This window comes from Parambassis ranga, chromosome 9, assembly GCF_900634625.1.
Source record: "Parambassis ranga chromosome 9, fParRan2.1, whole genome shotgun sequence".
NCBI classification, from domain to species: Eukaryota; Metazoa; Chordata; class Actinopteri; family Ambassidae; genus Parambassis; species Parambassis ranga.
The window spans coordinates 12862747-12887747 of record NC_041030.1 but is presented as its reverse complement, the minus strand read 5'-3'; the positions used below and the strand labels follow the sequence as shown (position 1 = coordinate 12887747).

Below are 25001 nucleotides of genomic sequence, written 5' to 3'. Positions count from 1 at the left end.
TTAAAACTGTTTTATTCATTTTTACAACAAAACAGAGAGTCCAAAAAAGAGAGATAGCAGTAAATAGTATTCACAGATTTTTTTTCAAATAAAGGGCTGAGGCCTCTTTGAAGCGTGTGTAGAAAAGAATTAAAAGCCCACAGAAATATTGTAGCTTTCTCACAAAGTGACACATCAAAAACGACACCATTTGAGCTATTTGAATAGCCATGCAGAAAGGAGGGCATATGTTACATTCAGCAAGCTGGAAGCATTGAAGTGTACTGAGGCACATTTTATACATTGCTTTACACACCTTTGAAGAATTAACTTCGGCTCAGTAAACACATGTGTTACAGTATGTTTGTGTTATTTATCCATGATGTTATTGCTGGCATAGGTTACCTGCAGAGGCAAGAGTATAATGCAAAATGAGATCAATACCTCTGTATAAGATAAGAACTACATTTTAATTAGTTGGACTGCAGCTTTTATGCAAATAGAAATCTACATGTTTGTACTTTATGTTGATTTGAGCACTCATAAGAATTTAAGAATCTAAAAAAAAAAATCCAGCAAAGGTACAGTTAATTTGAAAGAGGTACATAATTGACAATCATGAACATAGGTGGTAATGTTCCAGCTGTCCTTGAGAAAATCTGGTATTTTCTGAATGTGCAGTGACACTACATGTGCTTTGAAGTGAATATAAATTCCTGGCTTTACAGTATCATAGGTTGTACTATTAGGAATTCTCTTCTATGGCTCGATAGTATGCTGGCTACATATGAAAGTCAGCATTTTTAAGCAACCGTACCAACTATGCATACAAATAACAGCTGCAGAAGCATTTTATCTGTTTGTATAAGGAGTTAAATTCATACTTGAGGGCATGAGGCTTTTTTGGGGTGGGGGATCTGAAGTTGGTCTAGTGAGAACAGAAGCTGGAGAGAAAGGAGACAGCATGTTGTTGGCAGTGTGTTTTTACATACCTCTGGCGCTCCCTATACCTGGACTCTTGTATGTACAGCTAACAGACAGCACACCATAAACTGACTGAAGTGATTTTACTGTATGTGTGTGACTGGATTTTTGACACTAGCCATGCAGAACATCTTTGTTGCCAGTGCCGAATTCTCCCTAATAACTTTTTAAGTGAATTGAGTGTTACATGCATTTGATTGAGAGACAACAAGGCACAAACCAATGGCCTTTATCTTTCACCCCAATGTGGGTACATAAGTTGGGAGGCATTAGCCATCAAAATAGGCTTCTATCAATAATGTCATAGGGGTCTGTTGACTAAAAAACCTATTTAAAAAAATAACATTTTTGTTTCTCATATTTATATGGTTACTGGGAAGGTTTGAGTACAAATTATTTCCTATAAAGGATCTACATTCTCCAAAATATAGGCTACTGTTTGCATTAAAGCTTTCTGTAAAATGGTAACAGACAATCTGGCTGTCTAGTGTATTTTAAGGTGTAGAACAGATGATGATCTTTTTTGGAGAGTCAGAAAACTATGTGTGATCAAGCAAAGGTGACTGAATAATCAAAACTATACAACCATAGAGCATTACACGTTCAAACAAAACAAATCAACCCAAACTAATATTAACATGTGCTCCATTCAACAAAGAATACAAGAATATTTTGGGACACAAGAATACCATTAATATTAGGTACACTGAGTTAAATAATGACGACAACTTTATACAAGTTTACAGGCCATTTGTAGCAGTGACGAAATTCGTGCCGTCACCGTAAAAGTGTTTAAACAGCTACAAATAAAATATTTAAGGTTCATTATGTAGCAAAGGATGACTGATTATTTTTCAGTGAATACATTCAGACACGTTTTCTGTGTCACTATGATTATTTGGTGAACATCACCATTGGAAGACTGCGTGGCATTCTGAAGATGTACTGACTGACTGTTATAGAGCAAGTGACCTTATATAGAAAACACATTCAAAGCAAACACGCTGAGTAATGTCTCTAGTGACAGCTGGACTTAAGCAGCTGACTTGTTCCCTCTTTGCAAATGACAGAAAGAAGTCGTAGTCAAGTTTCATTAACCACAGTTTGCTGATTTGTTTCTAAATATGCTTACATAGAATAATTGTTTGTGACATTTTCAGTGGTGATTTCTGACCTTTTATTACCTGAAAGCATCTCATGACAAAGCTGCAAGTTTTGCTCACATAAGCAGGAGTTTCATTTGTCTCCCACACAGCAGTACTGATTAGACAAAAGCTGCTAACACTAAGCAGCATATTCAACCATGGAGACACCTCACTATGTGATGCATGTGTTTGAAAGTGCTACCCATGTACTGTGGTGAACCTGAAGATGAAATTGAACATCAGGAGTTGGGCGTCTGTGGAGGTGGAGTCCTGTGCTCTGGAAGCCTAGGGACTTTTCGGTTAATGTTTGGCTGTTTGTTTTCTTCCATCCACCCTCCTTCTTTCTTTGCTTTCTCCTTATTCTGCCTGCACAGTTTCAGCGCTCGGGAAATGAACACATCAAGATCAAACAGACGGTCTTTTTGCTTGACAGGAAGCGACTCAGAGTCAGCATTTACTGGCTGAGCAATGGACGAAGTAGAGGAAAGAGGCTGAGACTCAAGAGGAGGTGAAAGTGGTGTTGTCGGGGGTGACGCTGTTTGAGGCAACTTAGGAGGAAGTAGAGCGGTGGGAGATGAAGGGAGAAGTGAGGGGAGGTTGTTAGAGGAAGATGTGTGGGGGGGAAACGGGCTGAGTCTGCCTTCATCATATTCTGCTGATGGTCGGTGCACAACTTCTGTGTAGTGGAAGACAGGAGTTGGAAGGTCAGTAGGGGAAAGAGGGAGAGGGGGAGAGGAAGTGTAGCAGGAGGGTGACTGTTGCTCCATAGAAGGACTGGGACTAGGCGAGTACAGACGGGACTGGGTGCTCTCCACCCACCGAGTAATCTCCTGGAACAAATCTCCTGTTTCCTCCACCTCTTCCTCTTTTTCCTCCTCCTTCATTTCTCCCAGGTCCTCCATGCTGCCACCAATGGGCTCAGCAGGCAAAGGGAGGCTGTTTGTATTCCTCTTCCAGTGAGACAGATCCAGGATCAGCTTAGGCTCTGAGTAGTGCTGAGGCTTTCCCTCCCGCCAGGCAATTTTATCCAGATAGGAAGGAGAGCCCACTTTGTAGTCGCAGGAGCGACCACAGTCGAGATCACCATATCCCAAACCACAGGCCCGCTCCAGAGAGGAGTGAGAATTCTCCAGGAAGCGTTCAGCTGAGCTGCTGTGGGAATATTTACGTGGGTCAACCTGTAGAAGATAAAAAAGGAGGAAGAAAGAGACAAATGAGACCAAAGAAGCCATGTCATAAAATTCTCACTTTTCTGAAATTAATGACAAGAAAAATGGATAAACTTTTAACCTATTCAGTTCCACATCTCTTGGCATATCATTAAAAACATCATCCAACCTGAGCCTCCTCTAAGAGAGAGCTGGAACTGGCCCGGGGGTCCCTCTGAACCTCCTCATCCTCTGTAGTGTCTCCCGTGTCTAAGGTGATGTGACCAGGGGGCATGCAGCGACATCTCCCACCTGACTGTTGCCAGCACATGTCTGTTGATAAACTGTTCTCATACCTGCAAGAAAGGAGCTTTGTTATGCAACGATAAAGACATATATTTTAAGGGAACATCAGCTCTGATCTCATTTATGTCTTACTATTCTGTTTCAATGGGCACGTCCACTTTGATATTGTCCATGAAACAAACTACGTACATACAGCAGGAGATGAGAGATGCTCCAGCTGTCTTTTTAAGGGATAAGCAGTTGTAAGTAATAGATGGATTTTAGAATTATGCTTGCATGCACTAAATCCTTTATACAACACATTTCAGCAGGACTCCACCTCAGAAACGGCTTTAATACCCCTCAGAACTGTACTGTGTGTCAACATCTGTGGTAGTGACTTAGTCAGTAAATACTTTGTGCTATCACAAATAAACCATAAATCATATTTGTCTTCAGAATTCAATTTAAAACGAAAACATGTCTTAAATCGACACACCTGTCCCAGTGGATGCTGGAGGCCTGACTGTTGCTGTTGCTGAGGCTCTGCTCGGTGATGAGGCTGTCCTCCAGCTCATCCTCGATACGGAAGGGATGAGATGAGGTGGGCTCATCCTCTGGACAGGAATACTGCTGAAGGAAAAGGTGGGAAAGTGCTGCTTCCGCTGTCAGGCGATCCATGGGGTTAAAGGTCAAGATACGCTCAAGGAAGTCCACAGCTGGGAGGTGAAACAGAAGAAATAAAGGATAGATGAGAGAGGTTGAGAAGGAACTCTTATGAAAGACATTTACATCATTTCTTTTTCTGTCACAGGTCAGGAGAGCTGTGGTTTTCTATCTCCCTTTTATTAGTCTGACATTCCCTGTCTTCACACCACTATTGTCTACACTCACCTTGAGCAGCCACTTCAGGCAGCAATTCAGAAAAGGGTTTCCTAACTCTCCATCCATGACTGACATATGAAGGCATCACCTGGAAAGCATGGGTAAAATATGACATACTTCTGTCAAGTGTTGTTTTTAGGACATTTTTATAGCATATTCTAGTGACTTCTTCTAAACATAGCCAAACTCATGTTGAACAGACTCATGTTAAAACTGTTGTCAAATGCTGCAAACTAACAACGACACCCCAATAACAACGTGAGTGCAGCCACTGAGGCATCACCTGTAGCAGATCCTGCCTGTCCTCATCTCTCAGCACGGGCACTGTGTTAAGAATCAGCTGCATCTGCTCCAGCTCATGGGCTCCTGGGAGATGGAACCGACCAATCAGAGGCAAGCAGAGAGAAGACAGAGGATCGGTTACATAAGAAAAAAGAAATGTGACCAGTAAGGATCTAACAAGAATAACCAAGAGGTGTCAAGTAAAAGAAGCATTAAGATAAAGATCTGTGGTAGACTTCTTAAATGTAGAAAGAGTTTGTTTCCTTATAATAGATGATCAATTAACTTTTTCTGCTCCCTGAGTGTTAATCTGTAATCCCTTATTAATACTGACAGAACAAAAAGGTAAAAATGCACCTTGTTTTTCTGATCATGTCCAAAAATGTGACATAGAAATCCTTCCTTTCTCATTGCAGACATTTACGGAATTATGTGAATAAGTGTTAAAGCTTAAACAGGCAGTTGTGACAAAATATAAGAAATCAAACTCTGGTGCATTTTGTCTTGGAGTACAAATACTTTTGAATTGTGCTGTGACCTGAAGTGTAACATAGTTTTCACACAGAGCAGTGCAGCAACATTTTTTTCCAGTCATGTGACACAGTCTGTAAATGTTCCCATGTTTGCCAGCAGGTGGTGCTATATTAACACATTTATCATGCACTTGTAGTGTGTATGAATGAGAGTGCACACAGTTTCCCCTCTGGTAAGCTTAAGTATACAGAGTTTCCACTATATTCTATTGGCTACGTGAAAGGCACCGAGGCTTCATCTTTAACACCTGATGTGTGAAACCTAAGCCTGCAGGCAGGAACACTGGGGAGCAGATTGAGTTCATGATGTCATGCCTGTGGTGTGTGGAGGGCTGGTAGAGGTCAAATCAGTCTGTCAGGAGAAAACTACATCTGCTATAGAAAGTGAGGCTTTCTCTGCAGTCATTATTATTCTGGTCAGGCAAAGAAGAAGAAGCCTGCAGAAACAGAGTAAAGTGTTTCTGGTGGAGGACACAGAAAAGGCACCTTTGTCATTACCAATATATTTTATGTCTACCAGCTTCTGTTTCTGCAGGACATTAAGTTCAAAGAGAGTGCATGACAAACATTAAGAGTACCTGCAAACAGCATGCGTCCAGTGAGCATCTCAGCCAGTATGCAGCCCGCAGCCCACATGTCTATGGCCTTGGTATAATTGTTGGGGGACAGGAGCAGACGGGGGGAACAATACCACTTAGTAACCAAACCCTCAGACAGATAGCCCTGAAGAGGTGAGGGAGGTGGATACAAACAGGAGAAAGAGAGAAACACAGCAGGTTAAAAGACAGAATGATGAACAGCAGCTAGATTAACGATCAACATGCAATACACAGTGATTCTGCATGCATTCATTTCCAATGCAATCCAGCAGGCAGCTGGTTGCTAGTGATATTTAGATTTTTTTTTTATATTTACACCCACATTTACACTATTTTATGTCAGCTACACAATGGAACCTTTCCCCTGAATCTGCACCTAAAGTATCACCTGAATCTCCACCTGAAGTATCAGCGAGGCTTTGATGCGCTGTGTAACGACAGCAGTCTTCTCGTTAGGGCCACTTCGACAAGGCTTCCGTCTGCCTATTCCTTTGGTAATCATTCATCTTGTGAATAATGATGATGATGTGCATGAAGATAAGCTAGAGGCAACCGTTCTGTTCATACAACCCAGGTGAAGCAATAATGAGCTGTTTTTGCCTGTTGCTACCACTAACACACACTTAACACACAACACTTGTTGTCTCTTATCACATTTCAACCTGACAAAAATATCCCTATGTACCTACCAACTTTTTAATTGCTACATGATCTCCTTATTTCCTGTAAGTGCTCAAAATCAGAACAAAACAATAAGATCAATCCTGCTTGAGCTACAAGTCCTTCTTTTAAGACTGTTAATTCCATTATTCCGCTCACTGTTCCCCTCTCCCCTGCTTATCTGGTTTTCACAGAATTACTCCACTTATTCCATAGAGACAGCATGAGATTTACCCTGACACAGATGACTTATCACAGTCAAAGTGGATTTCACGAACCGCTCTGTCAGCTTCCTCACACCTCTTAAATGATTTGGACTACCTGTAACACCAAATGGTGCATATAGCTCCTCTCAGGAATAGGCCAGTCCTAAAGTGGTGTTATATTTCACATTTCAGCTAAAAAGGAAGTATTGTTCTAATCTTTGAAGATGCAACCACACAGATATGCTTTTGATCGTGTACATGACTCTTATAAATCACTTCAAGTGTGGCCCTGTGTTAAATTCAGCCTGGGTGGTTTGACAGTTTTTAAGCAGCCTTCTCAGGAGCTACACTCAGCTCACCTTAGCCCTCTTTGTCCTGACTTTCATTTCGTCCACTTTACCTCATCTGCCCCTTATCTACTCCTTTTATTACTCTATCTCTATTCTCCATCTCTGTATGCCCTCACTGCACTTTCCTCACAGCCTCTTTCCCCTCTGTGCCCTCCTCTTCCTCCTCTTCCTGTTTCTGATGCACTCCTTTTTAGTAATGGTCTGACAAACATGCACTCACCTTGTCTTGGAGCTGTCTGGGTCTCTCTCCCCTCTTTGCTCTTCATTTTTTGTAACTTCTGAGTTCTCCTTTCTGCTTGTCAACTTTTTGATAGATAGTGAGTGCCCAAGAGGTCTCAGTTTCATAAAACAATGCATAGATGTGTTCAGCCTTTTATGGTGCAGTTACATCTTCAATATAAAAGGCGTACTGGGTGCTTTCTCTTCCTCCCCTCTCGCCCTTGTCTTCACCTCTTACTTTTCTCTCCTCTGTGTTTCCACATGTCATCATTAGTCACCATTTCTTCTCCCCTTCCTCTTTTCTTCACACTTTTTTTTGCACCTCCCATTCTCACCACCTTCTTCCCTCCTTCTACTCTTTCCAGACAATTTTAATCTCTTTGTCCTTATTCACCTGTCCTTCCCTTCATCTTCTTTGTCCTTTATCCAGGTCCATGAATAATTTCTGGGCTGATCCAGCGCTGCCTCAGCAGGTGACATTCACACATACACGCTCACAGGAGTTCCTACCAGTGTAGACTGTAAACAGCAACACAAATAATGTTTTTTTTGCCAGCCTCTGTTTTTCTCCTCTCAACCCCTCTGTCATCTCTCTGTGCCTGAGTAAATGTTTGTCTGTGTAGTCACAGTCGCACTTTGAGGCAGCTCGTCACACAACCTCACTTCAATGCACTGCAGTCACAGTCTTCTAATAAAGCCACTGTGATAATAAATGGTCCTGATGAGATACAGATGAAGTTAATTGGTAAAGTTAATTAAAGCACATTTTTAAACCAACTGAAGAAGTAATCTTAATGAGGCAATCTTTCTGCCAACATGCCATAAAACAAACTCTGATGTGGTCAATTGGGATGCATTTGAAAGCAATATAAATAAGACATTATAAATCTGAACCACCAGTCTTGTTTTATACCCATAAAATGAAAGTTAACACTCTTTTCCATCACAGCTGAAGTCACCGCAGCCCTCGTCCATTTACACAATATATTTGAAAAAGCAGCATTTCTGCTTTGAATTATTAAACAAGAGAGATAGAGAGATGATCCTATCACATGCTCTGCAGGCATCTGCTTTGGTGTCAGAACTGCAACACAAATAGCTCATCTGACTCACATATTGGGAGCTACACACCACACACATAAGTCAGGTAATACAATGTAATGCTAATGATCAATGACAAACCGATGATCTGCTGCCTACCTGATCCTGTCCAATCTATCTATCTATCTATCTATCTATCTATCTATCTATCTATCTATCTATCTATCTATCTATCTATCTATCTATCTATCTATCTATCTATCTATCTATCTATCTATCTATCTATCTGCCTGTGTGTGTGTCTGTCTATCCATCTATCTTGCTGCTGCAGTTCATCCCTGAACACTGTGTTCTCTTGCAGGCACAGTCATTTCTGTATACACTCTGATATGCACCACAACACACACACTGTGACAGAAGTGAACCTTGTTTCTGCTGTCCTGCAACACCCACAAACTTAATCTATTACATGTTTTGTCCTCTGCTCTCTTTCCCCCCTGCTTACGCTTTCACACTCTTCACCTCTCTAAGCCTTCCATGACTCAGTATTTCTCATCCTTGCACCCCTTCATCTGTTCTTCACCCCCCCCCCCCCCTTCCTCCTCCAAACGCACCCCTGTGTCTGCACCCAGCTGATCCCCAGTCCCGTGTTCTGAGCTGACAAAGATCGCCTTTCAGATGAGCTCCTCTTCACAAGCATGGACCCAAAACACACACACCACCAACAACCAGTTCGGCTTGTATTACAGCATTGCTGTGAGATCTTTGTAGATAATGAAGCTGAACAATTGAACAGTAAATTGTCTCGTTAATCTCTCATCTTCAATGAGCAGGCTTGATTAGTGCAAAACTTGATACCCAGTTGGTGAAGATGATACAAAAGCACAAGTTGGACCCGAGTGAAAGACGCAGGGCAGATCAAACATGGGATGTGAAATCAGAGATATCATTAATGATGGTAATGTTGGGAGCTTGGCTGTATAGCAATAGAGAAAACAGAAGAATCAGACTTCTGATGCCTATCTGAGATATCCCACCGAGACACACAGATTATTCTGCATTGTGAATAGTGAAGTGGACAGATACAAGTGCAGCCTACTTATTTTCTATGGAGAATTCTGAAGTATTCCTATATTCATTCATACACAGGGACAAAAGTTCGTGCACTGCTGCCTAATAACCCAGGCTTAAGGAGCAGCTGTCTCTTTCCTTGATAACAGCTCTGCCTCAGTGACATGAGGCAGAGATAATGTTTAATATTACAATACTCTCTATATTCATCCATCAGCAACAGAGCGATGAGGAGGAAAAAAAATCTCCTCAACTTCAACTGACTTGAATATTTATAGCATGATTTTTGTGGAACGAGTAGATTGAATCTTAAACTTTCATGCTGGCCTCCGCTGAGGTTTATGACTTTATAAAACTCGTGAAGAGAGCAAGAACCAAAAGTAAATAACTATCACAGGAGGGACTTATTTAGCTGCCTGTCAAAATAAAACTTGGCTACATTTACATGCCCCTAAAATCAGATGAATAAGAGTAAATGAGTTTATATCTGGAAATATATGTGCAAATTGAGGAGTAGGTAGGAACAGTCATATTTACACAGATAATCTTAAAATCTGATTTCAGACAGAGTTCATCATACATAGTGAGGGGAGGGAGCTTCCAATGGGTTTTTGGAATGTATTTTCTTTATCCTGCACTGTATAAAAAAAGAGGACCACAAAGGAGAGAAGTTTCAAGACTCAGTGTGACTCCAGTCCATCTTGGCAGTACCAGAATTCTGAAAGTTTGTGTGCTTAGAAGTGTTCCGTTCACTTACCTTATGAGAGTAATGAGGGTCGACGATTCTGGCAAGCCCGAAGTCTCCAATTTTGAGCAGCAGTTGGTCCGTGTTGATGAATATGTTGGCAGGCTTCAGGTCTCTGTGCAGAACATTGGCTGAGTGGATGAACTTCAATCCTCTCAGCAGCTGGTAGAACAGCAGAGTGGCGTGACCTGTTCAAGGACATAAATTCAAGTTCTGTAGTGGTTATATACTCTACATAAAAAAAAATCTAATCAAATGATCTGTTCCTCCTTGTACCTGTCGGTAGAGGTCCTTGCTCTAGCAGGCGAGCCAGATCCGTCTCCATGCACTCCTGGACGATGTACAGGGCGCTGAGCTGGGTTGGGTCTCTGGGAAGAGGGTGTCCGTGTGGTGCTAAAACCTCGTGGACCTGCACTACATTCTCATGGCGCAGTCGCCTGGTGATCTTTACTTCCCGCAGGGCATGTTTCACTGTCACAGCATCTCGCATCACCAGCTTTTTAATTGCTACACGCTGTCCAGTACGCTGGTCTACAGCTGACAGGACCAAACCGGTGACACCTGTGCCGAGAGGCCGAGGGTCAACAAAGTGACCACTGAGGTCAAAGCCATGGAGGAAGAGAGGAGTGTCCTGTCTGGCCATCACAGCCCAGTCCGGAGCTGTTATTAATACTTGATAGATAGATTCCAGGTGCTGATTCAGTCTCTAGATTTTTAAAATTGCATCTTGCTGGTGAGTGCAGACCTGATTTTTCTTAGACTTCCTTTTCTAAAAAGCCCACTAATGTTAAAATGGGATTATTATATCAAAAAAGGCCTGTGCTGAATTTTGAGCTTTACTCAACATTACAAGAATGAGTTTCTTTGTGCATCATTTCACTTTCATTTAGTCCCATGGGAGCCTAGCCTTAACTTAAAGACAGGCTTCATATGACTTTTTTTAATGAAAAAATCAAAACTGCATAAAGGTTTCAAATAAATGAAACCAAGTGGAAAGAAATATAACATTTGGTTTAGTCAGTGCAGCCTCGTGTTTAAACATGTGCTGGAAAAGCAACTACAGTACATGAAAAAGAACATCTTGGTGATGATCTCCACAGATTTATCTGATGCTCTCGTCTGCTGCGGGGATGCACTCCTAATCTCCCTCTGTATCTTCGTCATGTGCAGATAGTCAGAATAACAGTGAGTCTTATTATTAATACTACCCAGGGCAGGGGTATCCATAGAAACAGCCCTCTGTGAGGCTGACTCTACTCTTACAAGTGTCGATGCATCATGGGACAGGCGGGCACTCTGCACTCCTCTCTCTGCCTCTGTTTGTTACAAGTCTCATCCAGCAGCAGTCAAAGCCAGAAGAGGGGAGGTGGGGTGATGTGTTTTCAATTCAATGAGACTCTGTTGGCTCCTCCTCTTCTTCCATGATACCACACAGTGTCTCAGTCAGACAAGTTCATTCAGAACAAGATCCACGGTCAAATCCTGGCATCCTCTATGAGTGTGCATGTGCATACTGTATGTGTGCATGTGTTTAATCCCACCGGTAATCTGCTTCCTGTTGCCTTCTCATGAATACAGGGATTCAGCAGCTTTCAGGGAAGATAGTGCTATTAACTGAGCTGCTCAACACATCTGCTGTTGGGAAGGGGAAAAAGAGAGGGTGAACAGAGAGCTCCAGTTAGATAAAGATGAAAGTTCCACAGCAGCAGAGCCTGGGTGTTAACAGGGTCTGTGTTGCAGGAGAGTTGCCATTACATAACACACTGAATGACACTGTAACCTAATCTACACAAGCAACTTCATGTGCTCAGGGAGGATAATCATGTCAGTTCAATCATGCTTTTATGTCTGAAGTTTGAAGCATTTACGATGCAGGAAGAGAATTTAACAGGAGTTTCTTTCATTGATGATTGAAAATGTATCTTGCAATTTGTGATCTATCTGAGATTTTAGTTCTGCCTCTAGTCTGTTATTTAGTGGAAGAAAACACCTTTCGATCCCCGGGCTCAAACAATCCATCAATCCACCAAACAAATCTCTTTGCTGTCAAAAGCCTGAGGGCATTGTTGAGAATTAACTCCCCTAGTCTCAGCGCCTTCCTCAAAATGTTTGGGGCACACGCTCCATAAGTGGAATACAACAGCCTTCATGATATCAGGCTGACAGAGGCTGTAAAAGTGTAAGGTGAGAACAGAGGAACGAGAGAGACGATGGTGCTGGGTGGGAGGTGCAGCACTGGGGTAACTTTATAAATAATGCATAACCACTAGAGATGGCGGTTGGCGCTCCCTGTCTCTCTCTGAGCATTTATTCTCCATATTTCTTCACGTTATGCAACTAAAGTATACATTATAAATAAGCAGTGTGTTTTTAAATCATATTATAGGCTATTCAAGCAGGCAACGCACTTAGAAATACAAAAATATAATTGAATTTATGTTATGGGGGAGAATGAAACTGTACACCTGGTTTGAGCCAATATGATGTTAACAAATTTGTAGGTGATAACAGATATGAACAAACAAGGGCACATCTGTTGTACTCTGGCTTTGTGCAGCTGCTTCTTTGTCCCTGGGGAGCCTCTCTGGCTGTGTTTTCTTTCTTTTTTTACTCTGTTTACTTCCCAACAAGACGACTTGACTTCATGCAGGAAACACAGCATCCTCTCTGCACACACTGCCTTAATGCAGCTGTCTTTGTGTGTCTACATACACTCCAGTAACGCCCCTCTGACAGAACAAACACAGTCAGAATGAAGTGCATGTAATAAAAAAAAACAGAAAAAAATAAATATACCAACCACAAAGAGCTCACTTAAACTCTCACACTTAACGCCACGATATCTGATCTGATCTGAGTGGTGACCAGAAAGAAGAAGACGGAAAATCTACGCAAAGATAACAACTGCATCCATCAGTACTCACCGGAGCATTACGCAGCCGCAGCCTGTCGTCCAGAAACAAAGATCCGGGGAGAAGATGTGGAAGATACGGATCCGTGGAAGCGAAGAAAGTGAAAGCACATCTTCATTTTCCCTCTCGTTCTCGTTCTTTCTCTCACACTCTCTCTAGTGAAGAGTGTGTGATTCAGATGATACAGAAGGGAGCAGTCGGTACGGGTCGACGCCGGGGGGCGATCCGCCGAGATGAGATAAGCCAGAGGCTGCTAGAGAGCCGCGTATTGTGGGCGACCGTCCGCTCTCTGTCAGCGCTTCAGAGGAGTGAGCTGAGAGAGGGAGAGGGAGGAGAGGGAGGAGGAGGAGGAGGAGGGGAAGGGATCACCCTCATTCAGGTACAAGCATGAGTGGACTCTCACTTAACATTGCACCACAGATGATTAAACACCAGCCTCCCTCCACATATTCTTCATCTGTGACTCCCGGCAGCACTCAGACCTCAGACCTCCAAACTGGGCTTACTGGTGCCCAAACCAGGCTGAAAGCAGAAATTGCAGCTTATTTCATTCCATCCTTGATTGTTTGGCTGCATGGTCATCTGTCACCCTGACAAGGGCCATGGTTTATGAGATTTCCCATGCGTGAAACCCTTGTTGATTGGATGCCACTACAAAGACCCTTAGATCATTTTTCCAAGAAGTGTTCTGGAGGATGCTTTTATTATAGGGAGATGATAAACGGAGTGAACATGAAAAAAAGGCATAAGCCTGTACCAGGATGTGTTCCAGATCTTATTTCTCCACCAAACCGTGTGAACTTTACACACTGTGTGGGATGTAGACTTTCGTGATGGAGATGGAGGCAGCAGCAAGAGGCAAAGTTTTATTTGCAGTATAACAGTCTGCTAACTTTCAAAGTCCCATTGCCTGAGGTTAGTAGAGAGTGGTGAGAGTTCTTATGAGAAGAGGTCGAGGTGAGTAATGATTATGCAGAGGTTCCACAGCTGGGGGGATTAATAAAGAGGAGAGAAGCTGCAAGGAGAACAGGGCCAGCAGTCAGTCACCTAATGTAATGAACAGTGTAAATGAAGCCATCTTGTGATGGGTTAGTGGTTTCATTTTGAGCTCACAGGAGAGAATCAGAGGGACGTTCATCTCTTTCCAAACAGAGGCTGAGGAAGTCTGCATGAAGCAAAGTCTTTTATCTTTTTGAGTGGTGTGTGAGGATGAAATAAAACCGGTTTAAAATGTAGAATGTAGACAACAAATGTGATGCTTTTAGTTGCAGCTGGACCAACATCTTTCTCAAGTAGACCATCTAAAAACACGATGAAGGGTAGTTAGATAAGTGAGATCCTTATTAGCCTTGGAAAAAATCTGATGACACGATCCAACATTAATATCTCTACTGATGTTGAAACATGCCGCTCTCATCAAGGCCGTGACTAGAATATAATATCCACTCACAAAGAGATGAAACAACACTTCCTGGTGTCCCTCGTGTGTATTTTTATGTTGCTGCACTGACACAAATTCTAAAAAAAAATGCTATGCTGCAACCTGCCTTTATTTAGATGAGATGGCATAAATCAAAAATTCTAATGCACCACTGAGATGAAATTCAAGAAGATCTTCTTATAAGGATTTTAGAGAGACCTCTGCTTCATATTTGTTTGAACTATGTCCAGATAGTTGGCAAAAGAGACTATTTCAAGTATTTCAGAAGCAACAGGAAAAGCTCTAGGCTGAGATCAATCGTAGTTACAACAACAATGAAAAAGAGTCAAAGAAAAAGGAGAAGGTGTACAGAGAGAAGAGGAGGTAGACGACATGGAGCTCCTGTAATAATATAGCATGGACAGTACTGTCTATGATGCTGCTGCTGCTGCTGGTGTGGTCCGTTCCAGTCTTTGTTCTCTGTGTCTGTTCCTCTTTTCCTCTCTAATTATTACTGATAGCATCTGACAAATGGAGACATCACTGCCTCTGTTGTGGGTGGCTATTTACAGAAACACACAGAGACACTCACAGGCATATGTTGTCCACAGCACCTGCTTCTCTCCTGGTCTTGACATCATGGTCCATTTTTTCTGAAAGGAAAGATGAAGGGAGGAATAAACCTGGACACTGTACTCAAGACCTTTTTATTTTCATTGTTTGTATTTTTTAATAAAAAGGACAAAATCCCTTTTTTTCCAATGTGATATACTTCAGGCTGCTCAGCAGGAGTCTTTGTTTTTGTTTGATGTTAAAGCTGGCAGATGTGTAACAAAACCAGCAGTTATGAAACAAATCCATAAAAGAGGCCTTGAGTAGTAGAATAGTTGTGCATTTGTGTGTGTGTGTGTGTGTGTGTCATGAAGGAATTCTCTGGATGTAAGGTCTCATGTCTCCACAAAGAAACTGCTTTTTGTGTATTTACCTCTGGGACAAAATGAGCAGCAGCACCTCATGTGTGTCCTCCTCAGATTACCTCCCCATCTAAAGTAGGGAAGGAAATAAATAAATTAGAGGTCAGGCTGAAATTTCCTGATGGCATCTGGCTCGGCTGGCTTGCTCGCTGTGTGATGAATGTTTTTTCCCAGAGAGCCGATGGCCCAAGGAGAAATAGAGAAAGAGGCCACATCTGTAGGTGCACAAAAATGACTCATAAGGGAACAGAAAATGCTACAGTGCCAAATTAGATACACAAACCAAATCTCACTACACTGAATTTAATACTTCTCACTTCTGTGTTTATATCTTTGAGCTGACAGAAACTCAGAACTGTACATTGTTTTTCACTGTAACTATGTCTGTTGCTGAACAGACTTTAGGTCAGTGAGGCAGGAGGTAGCTGATTATAGACTGTCCAGTTGCATTATGGGAAATGTAGGGTCCAGTGAACCCTGCAAGTAAGTACAAGTTATGTTTGCCTCTGCTGCTCAGTATGCATCCTTTTACACTGCAAGTTGTATTTACAATGGGATGCCTCAACACTGATAACCTGAGGGTTTGTAAAGAAGATGTCCTTAGAAACAGTTTTTTAAGAGCAGGTCCACTTTTTAAAATGCCAAGTGACTATGTTTTCCTCCACCACCTGTTATCAATAGTTAACACCCGACTCACTGCAGAGTGAGAGAAGTTGACAAAAACAAGAACACAGAACAGAAAACAGATGGGTGGTCTAGATAGGATACAAATATACCTCAAGCATTACCAACAAACAAGAAAAAAATGCTATGTGACAGGAAAGGGAAAGGTGAGGCCAGGGGAACAAACACACAGGAATAAACTGACATGAAACAGAGACAGGAGAAAAAGACAGTTTGAGGATCAGGGGAGCAGAGCAGGTCTCCAAGTCGACAAGGTTATCTGGCAGTGCGTGTGCCAACAGTTCCCCTCTTTGAAAAAGAAGGGCCTGTCTAAATGTCAACACAGCCCGGAGCCACAAGCGAGGATATGCTCTGAATAGGATATGCAGTCAGGGATATAAAAACCGTGGACGTTATTAATACACAAGCACAACAACAAAGAACTCAATCATGTTAAGAAAGAGCTGATTGAAACATCATGTGACTTTTTCCAACATTATAAGTAAGATTCCAGAGTGTCTGTTATCAACCTCTGGAAGCCATATACTGGGTAGGATCACTAGCACCACATACAGGCTTTTTCTTTTAACTACAACCACACATACAGCAAGAAAAGTGATGATGTTTGAGCAAATGTTGCACTAAAATGAAAAATTATTATTGGAAATATAATAAACCTTGATTAATAGCTGGTTTAAACTCACTCTAAATGAAAAACTACAGGATAATTTACATGTATACCTGCAGTGATATCAATAGATGACTGATTGGGATTTATGTTGAAGTCTATGACTGGACATCAGTTTATGTTGTCATTTATGTTCCTGAACACTGACAGAGCTTATCTTCTGTATATGCCACACTGGGGGCCTCTTTATCAGCAGAGTCAGGAGGTGACAGATAACCACCGTTGGTGACGTTTAATGGGATTCTGTGAATATTACAGAGGCCTGGCTCTAAGGAAAGAAGCAAGGAAGGTGTTTTGGCACATGTAGCTATTTGCTCCTGTCCAGGTGGAAAACTTAGAAGAAGAAAAAAGAAGGCACAAGACCACAACACCAGGTGACTGTGAAAAATTCACTTTTAATTTAGAAATATAATAAACACATCAAACCCCAAGTAAAACTACCATTTAATACAGTTAACTGACCTTTCTATTGGCTATAAATACTGTGACCCTAAAAGTAAGGCATTAAACCGCTGTCTACAATCACATTTCGTTTCATTAAAGTACATTCCAAAGTATAAGCTCCTTTTAAAGAGTATCTACATGATGCAACAAAGTGAGAAGGCTCAGCAAGATTTACAGGTAAAGGCCTTATTGTCCAAAAATGTTTCCTTGTTATCATGTTAGAGCAGCTGCACTAGGTTTGCAGAACCAAAATACTGCAAGAGAAGCAAAAGGCCGCCTGAAGGAGACTTTCAACCTTCAACATCATGATGTTAGGAGTACGAGGTACACTTATACTGATTTAACTGTGGAATATTGAGACTTAGGGCTTAAATAAAACTTAAGATTTGCACGAAGGATGGCTGCTTTGTCACAGTGCAGACAACACAGTCATCAAACCTAGTGGAGTGAAATAAGGAGGAGCTGGGTGCAGGCATGTGTTTCAGGCATAGAGAGGCTGGTAGCCACTCCTCCGGCTTCCAGTTTTACAGGTGATTACGCATACGCTCAGCATTCCGAAGAACTGCAAAAAGAAAAAAAAAGTCATCAGACGCAATGTAAGCTGTTATGTGTCACATAGAGATTAGCAGCATGGTGGAATGTAAGGATTTAAGTACCGGTACTCCAAACTGCATAGGATCAAGTACTCTGTGTGAAAATGCACAGACTACAAAGAAGGAGGACATTCTAATTAGACATTTTCTCTCTTTAGCTTTCTGAGAAAAGGACTTTGAATCGTGTAATTGAATAAGTGAGGTGTAAATGCTGAAATGGCTGACAGGATGCCACACTGGCCCTTTTCTGTGCTTAACACTGGCTGCCTTTGTATATTTGCGTGAGTAGATGTCATGACATTAATCCTCTGTTTGTGTAATTCCACTCAGTGATACCACGTCTTTGTTTTCCTTTTAGACAAGCTGATGTTTCACACAGTGAAAAGCAGGTTAGTGTTATATGGATACACAGACAGCTGTTGTATTTATAGAAATCAGGATGTATCGTCACGCCTATTACACACCTGCTAATTTCTTTGTTTTTAAGCTTCCTCATTTACTGTCTACTTCCTGTCTGAGATCCAGGAAATAATTACAGAATACTACAGGTCAGTTGCCAAAGTGACTTACAAATTCATAAATGATCCAAAACTGAAGGGTAACTGCTACTGCAGACTTTTGCCCAGGAGAATGTGGTTTTCATTCTGTGTCAGTCCATCACTTCACACTTATTATGACAGCTTGATAACTGTCTGTATTCCTATAGAATGTCTCTTGCCACAGAATTATTTGAATTTAATATATACTGTATGTCCCTGCGACCCTGCACAGGACAAAGTGGGTTCGGATGATGGATGGATGGATATACTGTATGTTGCTGTTGTGAATGTTCACCATAAAATACAGAAGAAACTTCACAATACACAGACATCATGTGAATTTAATAATAATTTAATCTACATCACTCTACAAGCTGAGGCATAAACTGAGAAATTAAAAGAGAAAGCCTGTGTGAACATCTTACCTTGATGACAGCAAAACCAAGAATGACCAGCATTGCATAACTCAACACGTCCTGTAGGAGGTGCTGCAGTGCGCCTTGACAGCCCTGAAATACACAAACACATTGAGTACACATATTTTGTTGGTAGGAGACTTTACAGATCTTCATTGAGCTATAAGTATAAAGGTTTTAAATGACATTCTTGTTTCAAGGTCAGAATGTAGATTTAGAGCACAATAAACAGCACAGTGCATGTGTAGCCACTTGCATGCTGACAGAGGGCCTCAGTGTGATTTACCTCCAGGTTAAGCAGGTCCGGTTGATTCAGTCTGCCAGTACAGCCAGTGGTGCCGTTTTTACAGCAGGACAGAGGCACTGTATTGTTGTGGCTGGCAAACCAGGTAGTGTTGGACCAGCTGGTGTAATTGTTAACACCGCAGCAGCTCAACTGCACAGAGAAACACAACTGTCACAGGTGTGCACACCACAGCAGTTCTTTTAGGACCTTTCTGTTTGCGGATATTTGTTTTTTAAGAGGACTGAAGAATGAATAGAAACAAACAAGAGGAGGAACTGAAAGCCAAGAGGTGACCAAGAACACAAGCAAAGCAGAAGAGGTTAAAGAGAATGAAAGTGAAACTGAGAAAACAGGTCTATTTATACACAGTGTAATATGATGCCAACCTGAGTCTGCAGTAAGTCCACAGCTTTGGTCTCGGCGTCCTCTCCACCATAGTTTGAAAAAACGACATTCATAGAGCGTCCCAGATCCGCATTTATCTGTCAAGGATGTAAATGGTTCACAGTACATTTAAAATAGAGAGTATAATGTTGCTTTCAATCCTAATACCTGTCCGTGACTCACCTTTCCTTGGTAAATGATGCTAAACACCAAAGCAGCAACTTCAGCAGCAAAGATCACCATGATGATCAGAAAGAACTGTGAAAGAAGGAAAGATAAACTGAATAAAAACAGAAGTGGACACTGCAACTGAAACCATAAACGTCCGTCTTCACACACTTACAAAGCTGAGGCCGAACTTGGACTCGCGGATTGTAGCACAGCATCCAACCAGACCGAAAATGAACATCACCACGCTGACCCCGATGATGATAGCCGCTGGGATCAGCGTGTATTTGTCCTGAATGAAACTGTCAAAGTTGTCATAGCTCTTGATCACATAGGCTCCAACATAGGCCAACGCTCCTCCTGCAGCCTGTAGTGAAGAGAAAGCTCTACATGTCACGCGTGTATATTCTGTACATTAAATAACTTTCAAAGTGCAGAGTGTTTTTTATTGATTAAAACTGATGTACAATTTCATTGATTGTGTCTTTGGTCTGCCAACATGACAGTTACAACACAGCCACATGGACTAGACTGTCCTGTTGTTTCTGAGATAACAGACAGCAGTGATAGGATAGTGACATATAATGGCCACATTAACACTATCAGTTAAGAGAGAACAAAGCTGACTGCTACAACACAAAGATATGGTCTTTGATGGTTTGATATGGGGAGGAAACATTAAGTCACACACCACCATCATACTCATTCTGCGAGTCATGTGTCCAGAGTGAGATCATCAATCATAAGACCGTGTGTATTTAGGCCAGGTTCATACAAACACAGTACGGATTAAATGAGCTTTCCTTTAAGTGTAAAATGTCAGCTTTGCATCAGTTCATGTTCTTTATCTACTTCCCCTGGTTGAGAGGCACCAAAACTAAACTAAGTGTTATTTAAATATTTATCTCACTATCAGCATGTCTTCCTTCTGCCCTTTGAACACACTGTATCTAACGTGACTCCACCTCCATCTGTGATACTAGAAGCTCGGCAGTGTGCTTTATTGATACGAGTTATCTGTTATTTGCTCACAATTGTTCATATGTGAGGTCATTCATCCAGACGTTCAGCAGCCTCATGACTCGCTTCTCTTAATCACTCCACAGTCACGGGATCACTGTGGGGTTTTTTTACTCTTTCACCCCCCCCCCCCCCCCCTCCACTGCTCACCCCTAATCTTTCTGGAAACTCTGATCTTGAGCCTAAGAAGCAGCACAAAGAGGTTTACACAACATATACAGTCCACACACGGTGTCACCTCCGAGGAATGTGAGAAAACTCCAGGGCAGTCTTTCTCTCCATGTGAGAGGTGGTTTTTTTTTCATTCAGTGGGAACCTGCTGTAGAAATGATGTTTCTGCTCATGTGCTTTGAATCAATCAATTGCTCTTTTAAATGATCTAATTTGTTAAAGAACAAAAACACAATAAATGTTAGCATTTGTGGAAGCCATCTTTCATCGCAGCACAGCCAGATCAAAACAAAACACACACAATCAGTGTTACACAAACCCTTAGTCAGACAAATCAGTGAGAAAAATCAAAGATGGAGGCTTTCTTATTTAGTTTAAAACATGGACTTTGTTCATTTGATACAGGCTGTGGACTGAACAACATTCATGTGGGCTTGACCCACGTCACAGCTGTTAGATAAAATCAGGATTTATTAACGTGTCAGTGGTTTCTCCTGATATGGTGTTTTTTTTAAGCATAACGTAAGCTCCTAGAACTATTTAACTGAAATACTGCACAAAGGCTATTTCTTTTGATAATACACGGGGAAGTGCATAGGGATGAGTATCAAATGTTCCATTAAATGGTAACAAGATGAAGACAGGGAAGTAAGCAAAAAGTGGATGTGGATATTAAAACTAAAGCCATGAAGAACAGCCGTGTTCTCCCTTTGCAAATACAGACAAAGACACACACACACAGGCGACTTCTATCCCACAGTAATCTAATTACACAGACATCAGCCACAAACAGGCAGAAAAGTTTACACACTCCCTTCAATTCCTCTTGAGGAGACAGATGAGCAGAAAATGGGCTGAGACGGGACGATTAGTCAATAAAAACCACCAACCCATAAATACAAAGTTTATTTTGACACAAAGCCAGATCAGACCAGAGGTCACACACTGAGAGTGACTCAGAGTTCAAACTGACTGCCTGGCAGTGCCACAGTAAAGGCTGAATGATTTTACTGGACTGGAATCCCACACACAGTGTGCTGCTGAAAGCAGAAGTCCTGCTGGCAGATACGCGCTTTTATAAGATGAATACGCGCTTTTATAAGATGAATATAAGATGAAGATGCCAAACTGGGGCAGGCTACACTGATGTTAATCAAGTCAAATAACTCTGATTTGTAAGATTTAAGGCGCAGGTGTTGACCTAAATGTAACGATTAGCGATCGTTTTAAAGCAAAACAAAACAGGAAGTGCTGCCATAAATCTGTCAAACAAATGAGCTCCGTCCATATCAATCACTGCAGGTGGAGAGGAGTAAAAAACAGCGACTCACCCAAAACACCAAGCTGAGGAAGAGGAGGATGGTCTTGGACGTGATGATCCCGCAGTCCATGATGTCAGGCGGAGCAGAAGAGAAGACTCGAGCCGCTGAGGTCCAGGTTTTATTCTAACAGAGCACCGAGCTTCTCCTGCTGCTACAGTCACAAGTTTTCCTCCGTCTGCCTCACTGCAGTGACTCTGATCACATGCTCACATGCTTCAGGGAGGAGGAGGAGGGGAGGAGAGCAATGCAACAGTACCGATCCTGTAAACCCCCCACCTCCTTCCGCCCTGCAGCAGCCTCCTGATGGGACCCTTTCACATCACACTTTACTCACACTGGGAGGTAAATCACAAGGATTTACATTGTAACACAAAAATGGGTCTATTGTTCAATCTTATATCTATTCTGTTTTTCCGTTAGTGTTGACAGAATTTTAGGTTTTGATAGTTAAAAAAAGAAGAAAATTAAGCTCCTGACCTTTAAGGATATAAAGAGGATTAAATTAAGTCAGTCAAAAAGAAAAAGAGGAAAAAGGGTCATACATCACAAACTAATGTAACCTCGGATGCATTGATGACTTTATTATTATTATTTGTTTGCTGACCTTAATCTAATCCTCTTGTGAATATGAATTTCCCCTGTGGGGGACTAAAAAAGGATTATTTTATCTTAAATTATCTTATCTTATAACCCATTTTATACTCTGAGTAAAATGGGTAAATAAATAAATAACTCACACACTAAGAGGTCAAAGTTTTTAAACGGATGTTTCCAGAAACCAGAATAATAATAAAAGTTTCCAGACATGGCTACTGACTACAATACTGAAAAAAATAAATACATTGTTGTGCGCACACTGTGCGTTACACATGGTGTAATCCTGTTACATACAGAGGGGTCTGTCTGTCTGTCTACTAATAAGCATCTGTTCTTTTGATCAAGCCTGCTACAATGCTACAAGCTAACAGTGATTTGCATTCAGCTGGCTGCTGCTAAATACAGTATGCAGCTTGCTAGATAGGACGAGCAACATTTCAGATGCAAACTGTACATAACAGAACAAACCGTATTCTGATGACCATTTGATTATTATAATTCATTACTATATTAATATTACACATATTTTTAATTGTAAAGTTGTTTCACAGTAATTAAGGTCCATGAATGATACAGAAAGCAGTACAGTGCTTACACTCAACCTTTCTCAAGTTAATACCAGTTCTTCTGTTTTTTTAATTGAATGCAGATAAAGTGACCACACTGACGACCACAAAATAAGGATAAGGCCTTACTTGCCTCAGTTGTATCACAGTGGTTCTGTTAGACAGGCTGAATGCTGGTGATTTAATCCTTTAATCCACATTTTACATCCTCTATGGAAGATTTGAGGAGGCACATGAGCCTGGTGTGCCTCCAACTTCAGACTACAAGGATTCTGAATGCAAATTCACTAACTGCAAATTCTTTTCAGTAGTTTTTCATCAAACAAGCTAAATGAAGTAAAACAAAACAAATCTGAAACACCTTAGTCCAAGTTCCAACAGATTAAGCCAGTTACATTATGCTCTGATGTAACCCGTTTGTTTCATTCTGTTTTCCACTCAGCTGTTTTAACAAACAAAACTTTCTCCCTCTGCTTGTTTGTAAAGAACATTTACATGAATTGGAGGAGGCGCTATCAGAGCACAACAGAAGGTGGGACTACATTTGCCAATCTTCTCTGTCACACACACACACACACACACACAAACACACACATATTATCTCATATAGTAAAGAAAAAAATATAGCAAGAGAAAATACTAAGGAGAGACAGAGATACAGTCTGTTCAGTACAGGCCAAAACATCAGTATGCCAAAACTTACAAGCATACCAAACAATAGGCAGGATGTTGGTGAAATTTAACTGTAAATATGTTCTTCAAAGTCTGATTTTTAACATCCAGTGAATTAATTAATGTGCTCTACATTTTACAGCCTGGAGGATTTTAAATTATAAAAATTATCATATATAAAACAATGATTATTTAAGGGTCACTACAGAAACTGTAAATATAAATTTGAAACTTTAAAATAAGACCATTCTGTCAGAATGTCATCTTTGTAAATGTCATTAAATGTCAGGCAGTAAGTTTATTGATAGAGTTAATTATAGGACAGAAGCCCATAATGGATATGCAAAGTTGTTTGTGAAGTAATATCTTTGTAAAACTGAAAAACACGAGGTTATAAAACCATAAACAGACACTTTAAAAACATAATGTGCACACATCCCTCACTGATTATTACACAAAAACCCGGGAAATTAATCTTAAAGCCGTTTTTCTGGCCGCCCTCCTGACAGGCTGATAACACTTGTTCCTGGCTTCGTTCCATCTTTTTCCACACACAGTGGAGACATACAGCAGCTTTTATTCTCTTTATATAACACGTTAATAAAATAAAAGTTACATTTCTGTTGTTTATTCTTTGTCCTTTCATCTGAACCGTCCTATCTGCTGCGTTTTAAGGGTTTCTGTCTGTGCTTAAGCGCTTAAATGGCGACCCCTAAAGTCAGCTGTGTTTCTTTGGTCAGCTTAAAATGAATTTATTGAGCAAAAAACACGAAAATAGAACAAACTGTTGTGGTCAGTATATTCGACACATTACTGTGATAAGGTATATTTAATTATAAAAGCATATAATTGATTCTTGGGAGTATTTATCATTGCTAAAGTGTTCAAAACACACATCTTAAATTTCACTCTGTCACTGCCAGATTGTAATAACGTTCAGAATTGCGGGGAATTATAACGATTCTAGAGTAAAAAACAGAGACGCAGGCAGGTGAGATTGTCCCGGTTTTTATGAGCTGATTTTTATGTGAATG

The 25001-nt window shown here is 41.1% G+C and overlaps 2 protein-coding genes across 3 annotated transcripts; both read right to left on the bottom strand.

The window, feature by feature from the left end:
* Positions 1-119: 119 nt before the first annotated feature.
* On the bottom strand, positions 120-13332 carry mapk4 (mitogen-activated protein kinase 4). 2 transcript variants are annotated; one of them, XM_028414955.1, is made up of 9 exons: positions 13057-13332; positions 10409-11767; positions 10145-10320; positions 5820-5964; positions 4710-4792; positions 4436-4514; positions 4041-4260; positions 3447-3612; positions 120-3286 (listed from the first exon to the last, which is right to left on the bottom strand). In XM_028414955.1, exons 2-9 carry the CDS (start codon positions 10773-10775, stop codon positions 2348-2350), a joined length of 2175 nt encoding a protein of 724 aa, XP_028270756.1. In that variant the 5' UTR covers positions 10776-11767; positions 13057-13332; the 3' UTR covers positions 120-2347. The 2 variants fall into 2 exon arrangements, with proteins under 2 accessions (XP_028270756.1, XP_028270758.1); XM_028414957.1 differs by having other exon boundaries at positions 10409-11764.
* A 3832-nt stretch (positions 13333-17164) lies between these two features.
* tspan36 (tetraspanin 36) lies at positions 17165-22345 on the bottom strand. The gene is made up of 7 exons (XM_028415014.1): positions 22142-22345; positions 19795-19986; positions 19635-19709; positions 19454-19549; positions 19068-19217; positions 18791-18874; positions 17165-17795 (listed from the first exon to the last, which is right to left on the bottom strand). Exons 1-7 carry the CDS (start codon positions 22199-22201, stop codon positions 17715-17717), a joined length of 738 nt encoding a protein of 245 aa, XP_028270815.1. The 5' UTR covers positions 22202-22345; the 3' UTR covers positions 17165-17714.
* Between the last annotated feature and the right edge of the window lie 2656 nt (positions 22346-25001).

Excerpts from the sequence above, each read along its gene's own strand:
- mapk4 (XM_028414955.1), bottom strand. The coding sequence starts at position 10,775 with ATGGCCAGACAGGACACTCCTCTCTTCCTCCATGGCTTTGACCTCAGT. Across the intron at positions 10,321-10,408 it reads GCAAGGACCTCTACCGACAG|GTCACGCCACTCTGCTGTTC; the intron begins GTACAAGGAGGA and ends GTCCTTGAACAG. Across the intron at positions 3,287-3,446 it reads CTCTCTTAGAGGAGGCTCAG|GTTGACCCACGTAAATATTC; the intron begins GTTGGATGATGT and ends TATCTTCTACAG.
- tspan36 (XM_028415014.1), bottom strand. The coding sequence starts at position 22,201 with ATGGACTGCGGGATCATCACGTCCAAGACCATCCTCCTCTTCCTCAGC. Across the intron at positions 19,710-19,794 it reads CCAAGTTCGGCCTCAGCTTT|TTCTTTCTGATCATCATGGT; the intron begins GTAAGTGTGTGA and ends CTTCTTTCACAG. Across the intron at positions 17,796-18,790 it reads TTGGTTTTGCTGTCATCAAG|TTCTTCGGAATGCTGAGCGT; the intron begins GTAAGATGTTCA and ends TTCTTTTTGCAG.